This window comes from Sylvia atricapilla, chromosome 5 (genome assembly GCF_009819655.1).
Source record: "Sylvia atricapilla isolate bSylAtr1 chromosome 5, bSylAtr1.pri, whole genome shotgun sequence".
NCBI classification, from domain to species: domain Eukaryota; kingdom Metazoa; phylum Chordata; class Aves; order Passeriformes; family Sylviidae; genus Sylvia; species Sylvia atricapilla.
In genome coordinates, this window is record NC_089144.1 from 64,276,184 (window position 1) to 64,292,012 (window position 15,829).

At 57.0% G+C, this 15,829-nt stretch overlaps 1 protein-coding gene across 1 annotated transcript; it reads right to left on the reverse strand.

The window, feature by feature from the left end:
* Positions 1 to 343: 343 nt before the first annotated feature.
* SHISA8 (shisa family member 8) lies at positions 344 to 9,577 on the reverse strand. The gene is made up of 4 exons (XM_066318526.1): positions 8,729 to 9,577; positions 1,434 to 1,558; positions 1,188 to 1,328; positions 344 to 651 (listed from the first exon to the last, which is right to left on the reverse strand). Exons 1-4 carry the CDS (start codon positions 9,274 to 9,276, stop codon positions 344 to 346), a joined length of 1,122 nt encoding a protein of 373 aa, XP_066174623.1. The 5' UTR covers positions 9,277 to 9,577.
* Between the last annotated feature and the right edge of the window lie 6,252 nt (positions 9,578 to 15,829).

A 15,829-nucleotide genomic window follows, 5' to 3' on the forward strand; every position in this document is an offset into this window, starting at 1 on the left:
CGGTGTTTTGAATCAATTGCTGTTCCCGGCACCTGTTCCCAGGCCGGGGTTGCCTGGCCCCAGCAGCATCTGTTCCCAGTCTGTCCAGCACTGGCCCCCATCCCCTGAGCAGGGTACGGCTCCGCCAGTGTGTTCCCGGCTCAGCCTCTCCCGGGGGTGGGCTGAGAAAGCCTAAACCCTGTTGCCCGGGTGAGCCCCTAATGGCTCCTCGGTGGTGAAGCGCCCTGGAGGTCCCCGTGCCCGGGTGCAGGAAGCACGGCGCGTCTCCCGCTCTGCCCAGCGTCGCAGTTGAAGTCCTGTGGTGCTCTCCTGTGGTGGGCAGTCCCCTGTGGCACTGTGGCCGTCAGACGGTGACCTCGGTCTTGCTGTTGGTGGCGAGGTGCCGGCCGTGCTGCCCGTACAGCGCGGTGGAGGCGCTGAAGGCCTCGGCTGGCCCCTCAGGGCGCAGGGCGGCCACGGCGGGCCGGCGGGGGCCGCGATGGGGAGCCCCCTCCCAGCCCCCTGTGAAGGCCGGAGCCCCCGGCGCCTTGGAGCCCTTGGGCAGGGGACAGCCCTCGGCCAGCAGCGGGGGCTCGGCTGGGAAGGTCACCGTGCCGGCGGGCGCTGGCTCCAGCCCCCCGAACCGCCTGTAGAAGTCCTCGGTGGCGCTCTCTGTGGAGACAGGCGTGCAGTGTCACCCCTCCAGGGACAGCCCCTTCTGCTGACACAGGGGGGCAAGGGAGGGTGCGGTGGTGGAGAAGGCTGGGATGGGGCTGTAGGAAGGATTCTGGGTGCTTATTGAGTGGAGGTGATATCGGCAGTGAACTGGCTGGGCAGTGCTTTTGGGAGATCCCGGGGGAATCGATTGCTGGGGCAGTGCCGTGTGTCCATGTGGATCCTGAACCCTGATGGGGTAAGCAGTGCTTCAGGTGTGTGTGGGATCCTGGGTGCTGGCTGACTGGAAATCGCAGTGTGGATGTGTGGGGGACCCCCAGGCACTGACTCGGGTGGGCAGCAGGCTGGTTGGAGCGGTGGAGGAGCTGCAGAGTTCCTGCTGTGAGCAGCCACCCCAGGAGTACTGGGAAACTGGGATGCTTGTCCCGCCTGTGCCCCTTTGTGAGCCCCGTGCCCCTCCTCACTCGGTTTTTGCGGTCAACAGGGTGCATGCCCCCGGCCACCATCCCACCCCACACGGCAGCGGCACTCACCTCCAACCTTGAGACTGGTGTAGGAAGTGTAGTCCGGGGCCGACAAGGCCAGGCTGCTGGCCAGCGGCAGGCGCTTGCAGTGGCTGTGGGGCCGCCCCAGTGAGGGGGCGATGGCCACCGCGTTGTTCAAGGGTGGTTTGTCTGGAGGGGTGGAGATGGGTGGGGGGCTCAGCAGTAGGCTGCGCCCTCCCGCTGCATTTATTCGCTTGAGGGAACTTACTTTTCTCCACCACACCAGCGCCTTACCTGTGCTGTTTCTGGGGGGGGCCCGGGACAGCCCCTCACCCAGCGGGACCTGCACACCCCCCATGAGGCTGTCCATGTTCTCAGAGGGGCTGTGACCTGGCTGCTTCAGCAGATCTGTCAGTGTCCTGGAGAGGGGGTGAAGGGCTGTTAGAACAATATCCTGCTCCCCTGCAACCCCTAATGCATCCCAGCCCTGAACTCCACTTTTTGAAGGCAGAGCTAGGCAGCCTGGGGGTAGGAAAGAGCCACCGGTAGGAGTGCACCCTAGAGTTGCACCCAGGCTACTAATCCAGCTTTTTCAGGAGGGCTAACAAGTCTAACAACTAACTGGTATCTGGCTGGGTCTGAGCCCTCCGAGAGCCAGGGGCATCAGTGGGTAAGAGTGGTGAAGGAGATGCATGGCTTGGAGCGGGGTGAAGGTAAGATGAACTGAGATAGAGGAAACCGATCTGATGGAAGCTGGAGCAACATCTCTGGGACGCTCCCCTAGAGTGAGAGCCTGGTGGAAGAGGGGAGAGAAGGCACCACCTCCACTCAAGTCCCTTCCGAAACAGAGAAGACCCCAAGGAAGGGAATAGAGAGGCCACTTGCGCCCCTTTGGGGAAGGAAATAACCTAGTGGGAGCCTCTGGCGCAGGCGCTGTCTGTGCATAACACCCTCCTTGTAAGTAGCAGCATTAAACACCATTACGTAAGATAGAGCCTTATTTTGATTAACATTCATGGATAGAGATTCTGCAGTCCCACCACAGCGCGCTGGCAAATGCCAGAGCAGGGCACGCAGGCGATGCCTGTGGGGCACAGCAGCCATGCCAGAGCAGGGCACACTGGCAGCACCAGAGTTGGGGTCACAGCGGTGATGCTGGAGCAGGGCATGCCAGCAATGCCGGAGCAAGGTACACCAATGCTGGTGGTGCCAGAGGAGGGTACAACTGCAGTGATGGAGGGAGCACGTTGGCAGTGCTGGAGCAGGACCCAGCCACATGCCACTGCGGCCTTTGGCAATAAGTCCCAGGACAGGGTGGGATGCTCCTGCTGGCACAGGGCTTTGTGATGAAAAGACACACCATTCCCCCTGCAGAGACCATCCCTACGTGACTGCACGAGTGCAGGGGCATCCATTCAGGGCTTTTTTTGGCTCGCTAATCCCCAGCTCACTGTCAGCATGCCTCACGCCTCGAAGGCTCTGGCTGGCTCACAGACGCACACCGTGAGCTGATGGTTAGCGAGTGGTTGGATGATAAAACAGCAGATTAAACTCAACATGCATAAATGCAAATTGGAGAGAAAGGGGGGAATAATCCTGGCTTGGTAGATGTGTCAGCTCATGGCACCAGAGTGCTCAAAAACCTAGCAAACGTGATGCTCAGAATTTCCAGGAAAAGCTGTGAGAACAAGGGAAAAAGCAATGAATGGTCATAAGCATACTGGGGACCTGAAGGAGCCTTTTCCCTCCCAGTTTGGGTTCAGTCAACATCACAGGGCAGGGGCAAGAGCAAAGCTACAAGGAAGGGTCACTTGCCCTGTGGGTTAATTTCACATCGTGCTTGGGAAGCTTAATCTCTAGATGGGCCAAGAGAACCCTGATAGAGCTGAAGAAATTGAAATGAGCGTGGAACAAACCCTACCAGCTGACCAGCTGGAAGGCAGCTTGGCGGAAAAGGGCCTGGGGATCCTGGTGGACATCAATTTGACCATGAGCCAGCAGAGTGCCCTTGGGACAAAGGCGCTGAATGGTCTTCTGGTCTGCATTAGGCAAGGTGTTGCCAGCAGGTCTAAGGAAGGCGATTCTTCCTCCCTGCTCAGCAGGTAAGGCCACACCTCTGGAGTGCTGGCTCCAGCTCAATACAGGAGAAGCATGGACGTACAGGAGAGAGTCGAGGGAAGGGACACAAAGATGGGACTGGAGCATCTTTTATATGAGGAGAGGCTGAGAGAGCAGAGACTGTTCAGCCTGGAGAAGAGAAGGTTTTGGGGGATCTTATCAAAGTATATGAGTATCTGAAGGGAGGGTGCAACAAGGACAGTGTCGAGCTGACAAGAGGTGACAGGTGCAAACAGAAACAGGAAATACTGTTTAAACAGAAGAAACAACATGATTTTTTCTTGCAGGAGTAGTTAAATGCTTCACCAGGCTGCCTGGGGAGGCTGTGGCATCTCCATCCTGCAGCTATTCAAAGCCTGCAACTCCCCAAGAACCCTCCTGCAATAGACTGACCCAACCAGGGTTGAGTCCATGGATGCTGCAGTTGGAGAAACCCTGGGCACAAGCCTGGGTGGGCAGTGGGCTGTGCCTAGGCGGGGCAGGGAGAGGCAGGTCCCCTGAGGCCATGGGTGTGGGCTGTCAACTCAGGCAGCTGCCACCCTGTCAACTCCCACCTTCCCTGGGGTGCACTGCTCACCAGCTCCTCCCCACTGGACGCTGACTACTCTTGCCTGTCCCTGGGGCCAGTGCTCAAACAGGCTTGTTTCAACAGGAAGTTCAATGCGATTTGACCTGTTTTTAAAATTATTTTTTCTTTTCCTCGGGTCTATTTATGAAGCTTGAGCAATCCTCTGTCTATGACTTCTCTCCACATAAATCCATCAATGCTCTTTCTCATGAACGTGCCCTGCGTGCTGACTGCTCGGGGCATGTAGACAATCATGATTAACAACAACGGCTTGAGCAGCAATTAATTTGCTGTTTTGCTAAAGTGAGAAGCGTGCACGAGTCCCCAGCAGCAGTAACACTTGGATATAACCTGCCCTTGCACCACGAGTAGTGCCACTGGCCAGGGCTACCAGTAGGGCTCTCATGGGCTGCACCCCTTCCCTGGTTCATGCCCAGGTGATGCAGTGCAGGGAAGGTGGACATGGAGAGTGACACTGTGGAGGAGCTGTTGTCTCACTGAACATCATCTTGGGGGTTTTGAGCCTCAGTCTGGTCCTGTGGTTATGGGGCTTGAGGAAGGTCAAGCCACATCTCCCTAGGTCACCTGGTGGTCTGCGTCACCAAGATGGAGCTGGAGAGCAGATGTAGCTTTAGACCTGCACCGCTCATTTGCAAAAAGCCCTGATGAAGGGTACCACTGCGGCCTCCATCCACTCTCTGGCCATGGATGCAGGGTACATGAGCCCAGGTGTGCAGGTGGCTTGCCACCCAGCTTGCCTGAGCGTTAACTGGGCGGCTATGCAGCCACCTCCATGGCAAGCCTAGTTCTGCTTAAGGCTGCAACAAAGATGCCTCAAAGCAGCCTAGTGCAAGACCTGAGACCAAGCACAGAGGCAGATCCAGAAGCAATAATGATAGAGGCCAAGAGAGCTTCACAGAAGCCATGCATGAAGCACTCAGTGCTCCTGGTCCATCCCCAAGGGATGTGCCTGTGTGGGAACAGGACACTGACCTGGGCACAGCAGCCCAGCCCAGGACGTGACTCACTTTTGGGAGGCCCAAGCCCCATACCTGGCAAGCCCAGCAGGAGACAGTATACCAGTCCTGGAAAAGGGGCAGGGAGCAATGGAGGGGAGACCAGAGCACAGCCTGCAGAAGAGAGGAGAGATGACAGACTGATGGGGTGAAGTGACATTGCCATGAGCTGGAGTGAGCCCTTGTTGGGGACACAGAAGGTGGCAGCCACTGGATGGGTGGAGTGATGAGGTTTGTACCGAAGCTGCAGCATTGCAGGAGGCAAAGAGTATGCTGCAGCCACAGGTGAGCGCCCCAGCTGGTCACACCACCTCTGCGCCCAGTGAGAGCCTCATCTTCACCTCTCAAGGGAAACATGTCCCACAGCTTACAGTGTGTCTGCTCAGGACAGGGGTTCTCCATCCATGCAACCGAGCAGCACAGGCACTGTGAGACACCTGCCTGGTGGGGCTAGTACACTCAGGGATGCTCAGGAAAGCTTGGGGTTATCAAGGTGTCTTTGCAAAATGAGAGATGCAGCAGAGGGTATTGGAGCTTGAGCCAAGTGGAAATGAGCATCTCCAAACATTACATTCGGTCTAGGAACAGACTTCCAGGTCTCCTTCCCAACTGGAGCTGGATCCTCTTTCATCTCCCAGAGAGCCAGGGCAGCATGTCGCCTGAAAACACTTTTTCTGGGTCTTAACCACTACCTGCTACCATGGACATCAACTCTTGGCATGGCCCTGGGCTTGAGCACTGCTGGAGAAAGACCCAGCATGGCTGGATGCATAGTGGGGCCAAATTTGGGGACCCCAAACAACATGGGGAAACCCAGCGAGTGAAAAGCCAAAAGTGAGCGCTCACCTCTACTGTGGCTGCCAGGGCACCTGCTCCTGACAGCGGTTTTGTCCCTCTCCAGAAGTCCCCCTACTCTCTAGGAGGCTGCTCCTTGTCCAGTTCTTCCCATTACGTTGTTCACACTAGCTCTAAAATTGCGATTCCCACCCAGAATGTTTTCTGGGGCATGTGCTTGCTCTCAGTGTAATGGGCACAGACAGATCCTGGAGGCCCCCAAGGACCCAATGTCCTCGGAGATCCGGGGACTGAAGAAAAACAAAGGCAGGTGTTCCTGACTCAACGCGGGGTTTGGCCAGGCTAAGCGAGTGCCGGGGACAGATGCCAAGCATGAGCCGAGCAGGAAGGAGAGGCGATTGCAGGAGCTGTCATGAGGCCCTGCAGCATGAAGGCGGATGAGGACGGGAGGACAAACCAGGTAGCTGCAGTCCCTTGATGAACTTCCCTGGGTGAACCAGCAGCCAAACGCATGAGGAGAAAAAGATATGTTGGAGATGGCCAAGGTGTGAGGGTCTCAGGACAAGGTGGCACAGACTCAGGTGTCTCCACCAGGGAGGAGCTAATGGATGTTTTGTACCTGGTCACTCTTCTTGGGTTTGGACGAGGACCAGAACCATGACAAACGACATCTGGAGATGCAGAAGTGGTTGACCTTATCCCCTAAGCAAGAAACCTGCAAGCAGCAGTGGTGGGAGCTGTCCAGGGCAGCATGAAGTGCTCCCCAGGAGCAGAAAAACCCCAGTGGGAGGGAGAGACAGGAATGGAAATCAAGATGACAGTGCAACAGGAAGCTGGCCCAAGGCCATGATGCGGTGCCCAAAGAGCAAATGAGAAGCTCCTACCTGAGGCGCCGGGAGAGAAGCAAGGTGGCACTCCCCGTGCCTTTGAGCCATGTGTGGGTACATTGGCAAGGCAGGTAGAAATAGTCCTGTTGTCTCAGAGGCACCAAGATGAAGCATATTCCCACAGCTGCTAAGGCACAGTGGAATGAAGGAGACAGCATCCCTTTTTGGATGCTGATGCCAAAGCCTTTGGCACTGTCTCCACCAGCCCAGCACCCAGGAAGTCATGTCAGCCTGGTGTCTTGCCTGGTTCCTGGGGCTCTGCACCTGATGTACCACTCCTGGTGACTGCCAGTCACCATCCATGTGGAACCAGAGCTGCTCACAACTTGCACAGAAGGACACAGGACACAGAAGAGGCAAGACTTCTCCTGACTTCTGCAGTGATGTAAGTGCCCTTCTGACTTTGTCCCTTAAAGGTGGCCGAGAAAAACTTGCCTTCACCCGATCTGTGTGCTAGTGCCTAAAAGATCTGTGCCTTTAGGGAGAACAGGCACTTATCTCTCCAAACTCAGTGGGAAAATTCAGGCTTGCATGAGTTTAGAGGTGAGGGGGAACAAGGGGAAACACACGGCTCCAGCAGTGCACAGTTGAGGCTACCCACAGAAAACACCCCTGGTGAGTGGCTGCAGTCCCACCAGCATCTGGTGGGGATGGCAGGGGATGAGTATACACGGGTCTGCGTGTCCCAGGGTCTGACCCCTCCCTGAGCACAGTATCTCCTTCCCAAGAGGTGGGGGGGATGACCAAAAAAAGACACGGTGGAAGGGGAGTCGGGAGGCTGGCAGAGGCCGTATTGATCCTGTCAAGGTGCCAGCACTTCCTCAGGCAATGCGGAGGGAGGCATGGGCATGTAGCAGCACACAGCCAGGCTCCCCGCCAAGGTGGGGGCACAGCATGTATCCCCCCAAAACTGCCTCTTGTGTCTCAGGAAGATCCTGTGACCCTCCTCTGGACTCAGTATGACCCTCCTCCAACCAGGGGTGATCAGCCTCTGCTCCCCTGGCTGGGTGAAAGAAGTAGGATAGGTCTGGATTTGGGGTGCAGCACCCAGTGGCTGCGTAAGTCCCAAATTGGCAGGGGAAGAAGGGTGCCCCAGGGAAAAGAGAGAGTGTGTTGGTGCTGGGATTGCAATCAGGACAGCTGCCTGATCATCCCGATGAAATAATTTCCACCAGCCCTGCTTTTCCTTTTTTTAAAAGCTAAAATCCCTTAACAAAATGGCATGAAAGTGGATTTCTCTCCAGGCTTGATGTCCTCACTCCTCCCTGGGAAGATGCAAAGTTGAGCCCCAAAATGGGGAGATAAGCCTGTATTGGCAGCGGGAGGGAGAGGGGAAGATGCACCAACAGCCACAGCAGCAGTACAGGAGTCGGGAGAGATGCAGGGGTTCTCCAGTGCCAAAGTGTGTCTGACACCTTGACCTTCCCCCTGCCAGCCCTTTGCTCAGCTCCAGGAGCGGGCTGAAAAGCAAGGGTTGGAGCCACAAGGCATGAGCTTCAGGAAGAAGCTGCCCAACTTTCCACTGGAGGGTGTGCTCCAGGAGGTATAAGAGCGTGGTTGCCCCTTGCAAGGGCAGTGTCCCACACTGGTGCACAGAGCAAGACACCAGGGCACACCCATGCGCACACACACACACACACACACACACACACATGTGCACACATGCACACGGAGTTGGCACAGAAGCCACAGTGGAACTGTCATTGCCACCTCATTTCTCCCAGCACTGCGAACAAGGCTGAGATCAAGGGGACTGCAGTCCAGAGTCACCCCACACAGAGTGGGGTGTCAGAGCCGGTCTCACCTTCCTGGGACATTTGGAACCACAGATTTGTTGGAGGGGGGAAAACCACATTCTATAGCTCACATGTCACCCACCCCCACTGGCTGGTGGGCTGGCACTCCAGGGCCAGGGACATGCCTCCTCAAGAGACAGAGCAGGTCATTTTGAGAGGAGATGGGTGTACAGCCACCCTTCTCGTGGAGGCTGTCCTGGCTGCCAGCTCACCCTACTAGGTTAGTGGGCTACAGCCAATTCACCCCCTGGTGTCTCAGCATGCTGGGACAGGGATTTTAGGGCTTCACCTCACCCTCTTGGCAGTCCCAAGGTGAAACCAGGGCTGAGTCTACGCAACGGGCTAGGAACATGAGCTGCCACCCATGGGGAGACGAAGTGGGGAAGGTGGGGGGACTGGACCCCTTTACCTGGAGACGGTCATCTCTGTCTGGGGACCCTGTGCCTTCTCCAGGCCCAGCTTGGTGAAGATGCCCACCAGCACCATGATGGCCACCACACCGCAGATGATGTATACGATCATGTTGGTCTTGTCACGAGTGGGATCCTCGGGGGTCTCGTCCACCCGGGCAGGTGGCTGGCCCGTGTTGACCCAGTTGGGGGTGTCGTAGTTGGAGCAGCCACTCTGGTCCAGCCGCCCGGGCTTGAACTGGCAGCAAAAGCGGTACCCGCAGGTTCCGCAGCAGTACTGGTAGATGCCGGCGTTGCAGTTGAACGGCGGGTCCCACTGCCCCATCACGTCGTAGTACCCGCGGCAGCGGTCCCCCCCCGATGGTGCCTCTCCGGTGGGCGCGGGGACCGTGGTCTCCGGCGGCGGTGCCTGGCTGCTGTTCCCGCTCTCCCCAGGCCCCCCGGTGCTGGGCTCGCCGCTCCACACCCGGCCCGGCTTCAGCAGCACCAGGCAGCAGATACCCACGACGTAGCTCGGCTCCATCCGCCCGCGGCTCCGGGGGGTCATCCGGGCGAGGAGACGAGTTAGAGCCACTCGCCCGGGACCGGCTGCATGGCCGCCGAAGAGCCCCGCTGGAGGAGAAACGGACTGGAGAGAAGGGGGGCGTAATGGAGGGAAGGCAAAAAAGGGTAGAAAAAAAAGAAGTGAGTGGGTAAAAAAAAAAGTGCGAGGGGACGTACCCCCTCCCCGTTTCTCCCCAGATCGGCCGACGGGCAGAGAGGCTCAGAGCAGGGGATGAGGCGGGCTGCACGGGAGAGCCGCCGCCTCCCGCCGGCCGGGGAGGGGACGCGGCGGCGGGCGGCGGGAGCGGGCGGGCGGGTCGGGCGCCGGCGGCCGCCCCATCCCCGCGCCGCTGCCCGTGCCTCCCGGGACCGCGTCCGCGCCGAGGAGAGAGAAGGGAAAAGCGGCAAAAGCCTTTCGCACCAGGGCGGGAGGAGCAAGAGGAGCAGCAGCAGGAGGAGGAGGAGGAGGAGTGCGGGGGAGAGGGGGAGGGAGCCGGCGCGGCCAGCGAGGCGCGGGGGGCTCGGCTCCCCCGCCGCCTGACGGCCTCCCGAGGAAACCGGAGAAGGTCCTTCACCGAGTCCTCCGCCAGGCTCCCCGCCGCCGCCGGGCGGCAGGACTCCCGCCCTCCCCGTCGGGCAGCCGCCGCGGGCGGCCGGGCACGCGTGGCACCGGGCACGCGTGGCACCAGTGCCGCGCTGCCCGCCGAGCCCCGAGCACCGCCGAGCGCCGCACGGGAGCTGTGGGGCCGCACACCGGCACTTATTGGTACAGGAGGGGTGTATGCTGGGGGGGACAGAGCCCTCGGGGTGGTGGGGTGCCCTTCTGCAGCCCCTCAGCGAGGGGACACTTAGGGAAGGGGGGAGAGCAGCAGTCCCGGCCTCTTGTGAACATCAGAGCATCTCCCAAGGGGAGCTGTCGATGGGGGGCTGTGGGATGGGCAAAGTGGGAAGCTACTGGGGCACTCCTAGAAAGTCATCCTCCACAGTCACAATGATTTTCAGCCAGTCACTGGCTGGCCTTGCGTTTGGACTTGGAAGTTGAGAGTCTCTGAGGAATGTGCGCCCACTGCTCTGGTGCCAGCCATAAAGGTGGTATTCATCCTCACTGCCAGCTCCTCTTCCCTGAAGGGCATGATTTGCTTTTCCTACTCTGAGGCCATTGGGGTAAGAGCAGGGTGGGACAAACAGAGGGGCCGTCGGGCCCCTTGCCCAGCGCTAACACATTGTACAGCCTGTAACAGGGGTGGTTGGGGTGAGGAGCGGTGACATATGGGAGCTGTGGCTGCAGCCTCATCACCTCCAGACAGATCAAAATTCCTGTAGCAGGGAAGGTCAGCAAATCCGGCATCACCGCTGTGTTCTTGGGCACATATTCCCTCCATGCTCTGTGAGAGAGAGGATGAATAATGCATTGTCTTGTCTTGCCCTGTTGGTACTCTAGCCTTGGGGATGTGGCTGCTCTTGGGCTGCGTAGTGCTGACACGGGAGACCCCAGCTCCCAGGCAAGTGGTGATGGAGGTGGGATTAAAATGGTGGAAGTGGGATTAAACAGGTCAGGGAGGCTCACCTCCCTCTGACAGATGCCTCCTTCAGGCCAACACTGAAGCCCCGTGGACCAGCCTGTCCTCGGGAGCCATGCCTCACCTGCCACATCACAGGGGGCAGGCTGAGGATCTCACATGGGATGAAACATTCCATCATCCTCCTGTCTGTGCATCATGGCAATCTGCTATTTCAGGCTGGAGCTTTGCACAAAAAGCTTCCCACCCCATTGAGGGTGAAACGCTTGTGTGTTTTGCTGGGGATGGATTTAGAGGATAAAATATCCTTTCCCTATTCACCAAGTCTGAGCCCTGCAGGCCCCCGGTCGCTTTCCCATCTGGAGGTCTGGCAAAAGTCAAAAGCATTGAAAGCATGGATGAGGAGAGCAGCTGGAGCCCGGGACGTGTCCGATCGGCCCCTAGTGCCTCAGCCTAGTAGAGGTCCATTAGGTAAGGTAGCTTGTAGCCTCCAGAGCCTCCTGAAAGATATAAAAATCTAGTGAGGTGGAAGAAAACTGCTCGTCTCCAAAAGACACACTTTCCCTGCATCTGGGAGGGCTCTCTGATGAAAGGCCCCACATCGTCTGGAAGTTGCAGACACGGGGGTCGTTACCGCTAATAGCAAAAGCAGCATCAGCCTTGAGAGAAGCTGCGCCAGCAAAGTTTGCTGCTGCCCAGGTAACGCCAGCAATCGTTTCCCAGGCACCGGGTGATTGCTCCCGACGTGTGTGCGAGCAGAGTCGCCCCGGGGGCCCGGAGACTTAACAGGCAGAGAGGCACAGACTTTAACAGACTTAACAGGCAGAGCGAAAAACTGGCTAAAATCGGCGAGTTTGCTGGAAAATGGTTGCCTTGCATGACCTGGGAGAAAGGAAGCGGATTTAAAGGCGAGGAGGGAGGGTGTTTACTGAGTGTGAAGCAGCCGATTTTAAAGGGTTTCTGGGAGCAAGAAGGAGGGAGGAAGACCGCTCGCAGGCGTTAGCTGCGTGCATCAGCCCAGAAGGAAACCCAAGCCAAGGGCATGGTGCTGAAGAACAGCCGCCCCGGCGCGTAGGGCCGGCCGGGGCTGGCTCTGTGCAGTGTTGGCACCAGGGGCTGCAGCCCGCAGCCCCGCTGAGCCGTCAGCTCATCTTTGTCAAACAAGTGACCCAGCCACTAGCTGCATCCCCGAAAGGAGGGGGTTGTGAGAGGGAAATCCTGTAGCCCGGCACCTACACTCTCACATTATAGGGAAGCAGTGGCAGGACCCGCAGGAAAAATTCAGGTCAGCAGGGACCTCCGGAAAAAAAGGAAAAAAAAAAAAAAAAAAAAAAAAAAAAAAGAAAAAAAAAAAAAAAAAAAAAAAGCTTGCAACATCCACAGGCACTTCTAGGGATGGGGATCTGGGAGGAGAGCTCCATTAAACTTTGACCACCAGCCTTGGAGGATGTCACGTAAATATTCCCTGTAGTGACAATGCCACCCCGACCACAGCAGGGTGTCTCTGCGCCTGCAGAAATAGGATATACAGGCAGTTCAACACTGAGCGGGGAGGGATACGCCGAGCGCTGACACTGTAAACAGATTGTTTCTGGCAGGGCACGGTGATCTGGAGAACCAGAGAAAGATCTCTCTGTCACAGCCAGAGAGCCCAACAGGCCCAGATCCCCACTGATCATGGGGGTGTAAGCCTAGCAGAGCTGCCAGGATCTTGCTCGAGGAGGAGGAGGTAACCATCACCATCATCAACGTGAAGTAAAGCCCTGGGAGCCCCCCTGAATGTGGAAGGATTTGGGGTGCAATCAGCTCCTGAGAAAAGCTAGCCGTGGGTGTTTGGAGCCCCAAAGCTATCCAGCCTCCCGGCCCAGGGAATCAGAGACACTTTCCCCTGCCAAAGTTATTTTTACCATGCAGGACTGAGCTGGACTCAGGGCTAAGGGATGAATAAGGGAAAGGGTGCTGCTGCAGGGTGGACGCCCCATCTCGAAGGGCTGTGCTGGGATAGGAGGGTTCTAGCACCTCATGCTTGTGTGCTGAGGAGTGCTGCCAGAGTGGGTTTTGCTGCTTGCAAATCAGCAGCTAACACCCGACATCATCAGCTATGAAAAGCTGAAGGCGAAGGAAGGCAGTCAGGAAGAGCTTCCAGCGTGTGCTGCAACACTGTCCCCTGCTTGGAAGCAGAGGAGAGGCAGAGCTTCTGCCACCATCCCTAGGGGTACATGGGACATGTGCATCCCCCCACACCTCCCACCATTCCCCAGGATACACCAGAGAAACCTGCTTCCCTCCGAAACTTCAGTTACTGAAGCTGGTTCCGTTCCAGCCGGGGCTAGAGCCAGGGAAGACTCTCCCCTTGCCTTTGTCTCTGTGACAGAAATTTCTTTGGCCATCAGCATCCTGCTCAGAAGTTCTGAGTTTTATGAGACCCATTGTCTAGGACTGGGATGTGGGACCCCTGGACTGCAATTAGGGACGTCTGGAGTCAAGTTCTGGGCTAATGTTCAGTAAGATGCTACTCCCCTCCTCACATTATCATAGGCTCAATGGGTTAGGGAAACCAAAGCAGATCTTGGGTTACTGGTGTTGGAAATCTAAAGCAGGGGAAAGTTAAATGCACTGGGGGAGGCACAGAGATGAGGTGGCTGAGCCCAGAGCAGCCACCATCCACCCTATTTCCAGCCCAGTGTTCACAAGGGTTTTATTCTCTTGCCTGTGCTTGATGCTCTGGCTGTAAAACGGCTGTAAAAGAACAATTGTGCCTCATAACGGCTTATAGAGAACACAGAAGCATATGTGCTTTACTATTACCATCATAACTGCAAACATTCAAAAGTTGAGATTTGCAAGCTTCCAGCTTCCCAAAGGCGGCTGGATTTGAATCCAAATGACATCCAGAGGAATGAGGAGAAAATCGGCTCAAAGCAAAGGCTTATTTTTAATTTATGTTGCAGTATGGGCAAGCAGGATCTGGGCTGGAAGCCCGAGCTCCCTCAGCTGCCACTGTTAGAGGGCAGCCATGCCTTCAGATGCAGCACAAAGGTCCATGAGCATCAGCTGTGACCCCCAGGCTGTCTGCATATGGACTTTGCATTTAGGATTAAACTTGGAGACAGTGCTGGTAAATGCTCCCGCTTTGCAGGCGCTTGGTACCCATCAGCTCCCTAGCTCAAAGGTTTTGTTGATGCAGTCTGGAGGTTGTGTTGGGGATGGCTGCAGAGTCTTTGCAGCCCCCTTTACCCTCATCTGAGCTTCAGGGCACTCAGTGGGATGTTGGACCCAAAACTGTCCCCTCGCTGGTGCCTGCAGGCTGAGTAGGAGCACCCCAGCCTCAAACCTCCTTCTATGCTGGGCTTGTGCGGCAGGTCCCTGCTGCTGTCCTGGGTGGACCCTGAGTATTCCCTCTTTTCTCTTTAAAGGAAGTTTCTACCAGTTTTTCAAGCAATAAAAAGCCATGTAAACAGCTGGAAGCAGCAATGCACAGCCCAGCTTACTCAGCAGTGCAGTGGCATCTCTGGCTACGCTCTCTCTCTCCACCCCCTCTGCTCTCACCCCTGACCACCCCTCGTGCAACGCTCTGATTCAAACCACGGTCATTTAAGGCACAACGCACCTAAAGAGAGAAAGGACGCGAGCAGCCATTGCAATGCAGAACATCCTTAAGGATCAGCGTAACAGCTGTGTGCGAAGGGGGGCTCTGCTGCAGGCAGGATGGGAGGCAGCGGGGCCAGCCCCAGGCTGCTTCAGCCGACTGGGGAGCAGTAAAAACCAGACTGCGGCAGCCAAAGGGACCCAGTGCTTCCCTTCCAGTGCTTGAGAACCTGAGATGGTGGTGGCGGCAGCGAGCTGTCGGGGTTTGCTGGGATGGGGGATTTAGGGCTCCTGTTCCGGCGGCCGGGGCAGGGTCTGCAGGGGGAGGCCATATGGTCGGGAGCAGCGTGCTGCGTCCTGTGCCGGCGTCAGACCGGCAGCAGCGGCAGAGCCTCTCCTCGGGAAGGGCGGCCGTGCCAAGTACAGGCTCTGGCACAGGTACACTCAGGTGCTGCGGGCGGCTCGGAGCCCGCAGGGCAAGGTGGCTTGGCCAGCAGGGCAGGATGCCTCGGTGTAAACCAGCTGTCCCTCCTTGAATCCTCATGCCCTGGAACAAGGAGGTATTTGGGGGCTCATGACCCCCACACGGCACAAGTCCAGGCCAGGTGGATGTAACTGCGCGTGTGGTTGTAGTGAGGTACGAATGTTGATGAAATCTTTGCTTCTACAAGACCAACGTTTTGACATGGAAACAGAGGATGACTGGTGGAACGTTGGCAGCAAGAGGACGTCCGACTCCCTCTCTGCCAGCTCTTCCCTGTGCTGGGGGACAGGCTCTTCCAGCAGAGACTTGAAGGGGCTCAGCACACTCCTCCTGTTATGATAACCCTTTTCCAGAAAAGGCTGGCTCCACTGGAGCCCAGTCTACTGGGCTCCTGCCCTTTCTTGAGATGCCAAAAAAAAAAATCAGAGATGTGTCCTGAGAAAGAGGAGCTGCAGGCAGATACCGGTGAAGGCTTGTGCACAGAACAGGACAGAAAGATCCTTAATTAAAACCAGAGAAGGGCAGAGAAGAGAATCAGTTTTGCTTTTCCAGTGGAAGAGAACAAGGGTGAGAAGGTGAAGAAAGCACAGAGGTGTGGATGTTCAATGCCCATGCACCACCTCTGCACAGAGCGACGTGCTGCCTTTGGGATCATCATTTTCCTCTGCCTGCCCTTCCACGGGCACTAATATGTGCCAAGCTGCCTCTTCCCCTGTGTAGCAGCAAACTGCAGGGTCTCTGTACCCTTGGCTTCCCAAGAGTGTCCCAGAATGGATGTACTTGTCCATTGACGTCTCTTTTCACCGGATTACAGAGGAAGGGAGAGGGCTTTGCTATCAGAGGGCTGGCTGTGAGCAGAGCCCCCTTGCCCACTGGGAGCCTGTGGGCTTTCAAGCCAGCTTCATTTTGGCATGATCCACCTCTGCAAGTGAGACCTACTGAAGACTGCCCAATCCTCTTAGTGG

Bases quoted from the DNA above. Each gene is read 5' to 3' on its own strand.
- SHISA8 (XM_066318526.1), bottom strand. From the start codon at position 9,276: ATGACCCCCCGGAGCCGCGGGCGGATGGAGCCGAGCTACGTCGTGGGT. The intron at 1,559-8,728 runs GTAAAGGGGTCC...CCCCCTCTCCAG, and splicing joins ACAGAGATGACCGTCTCCAG to GACACTGACAGATCTGCTGA. The intron at 652-1,187 runs GTGAGTGCCGCT...CTGTCTCCACAG, and splicing joins CACCAGTCTCAAGGTTGGAG to AGAGCGCCACCGAGGACTTC.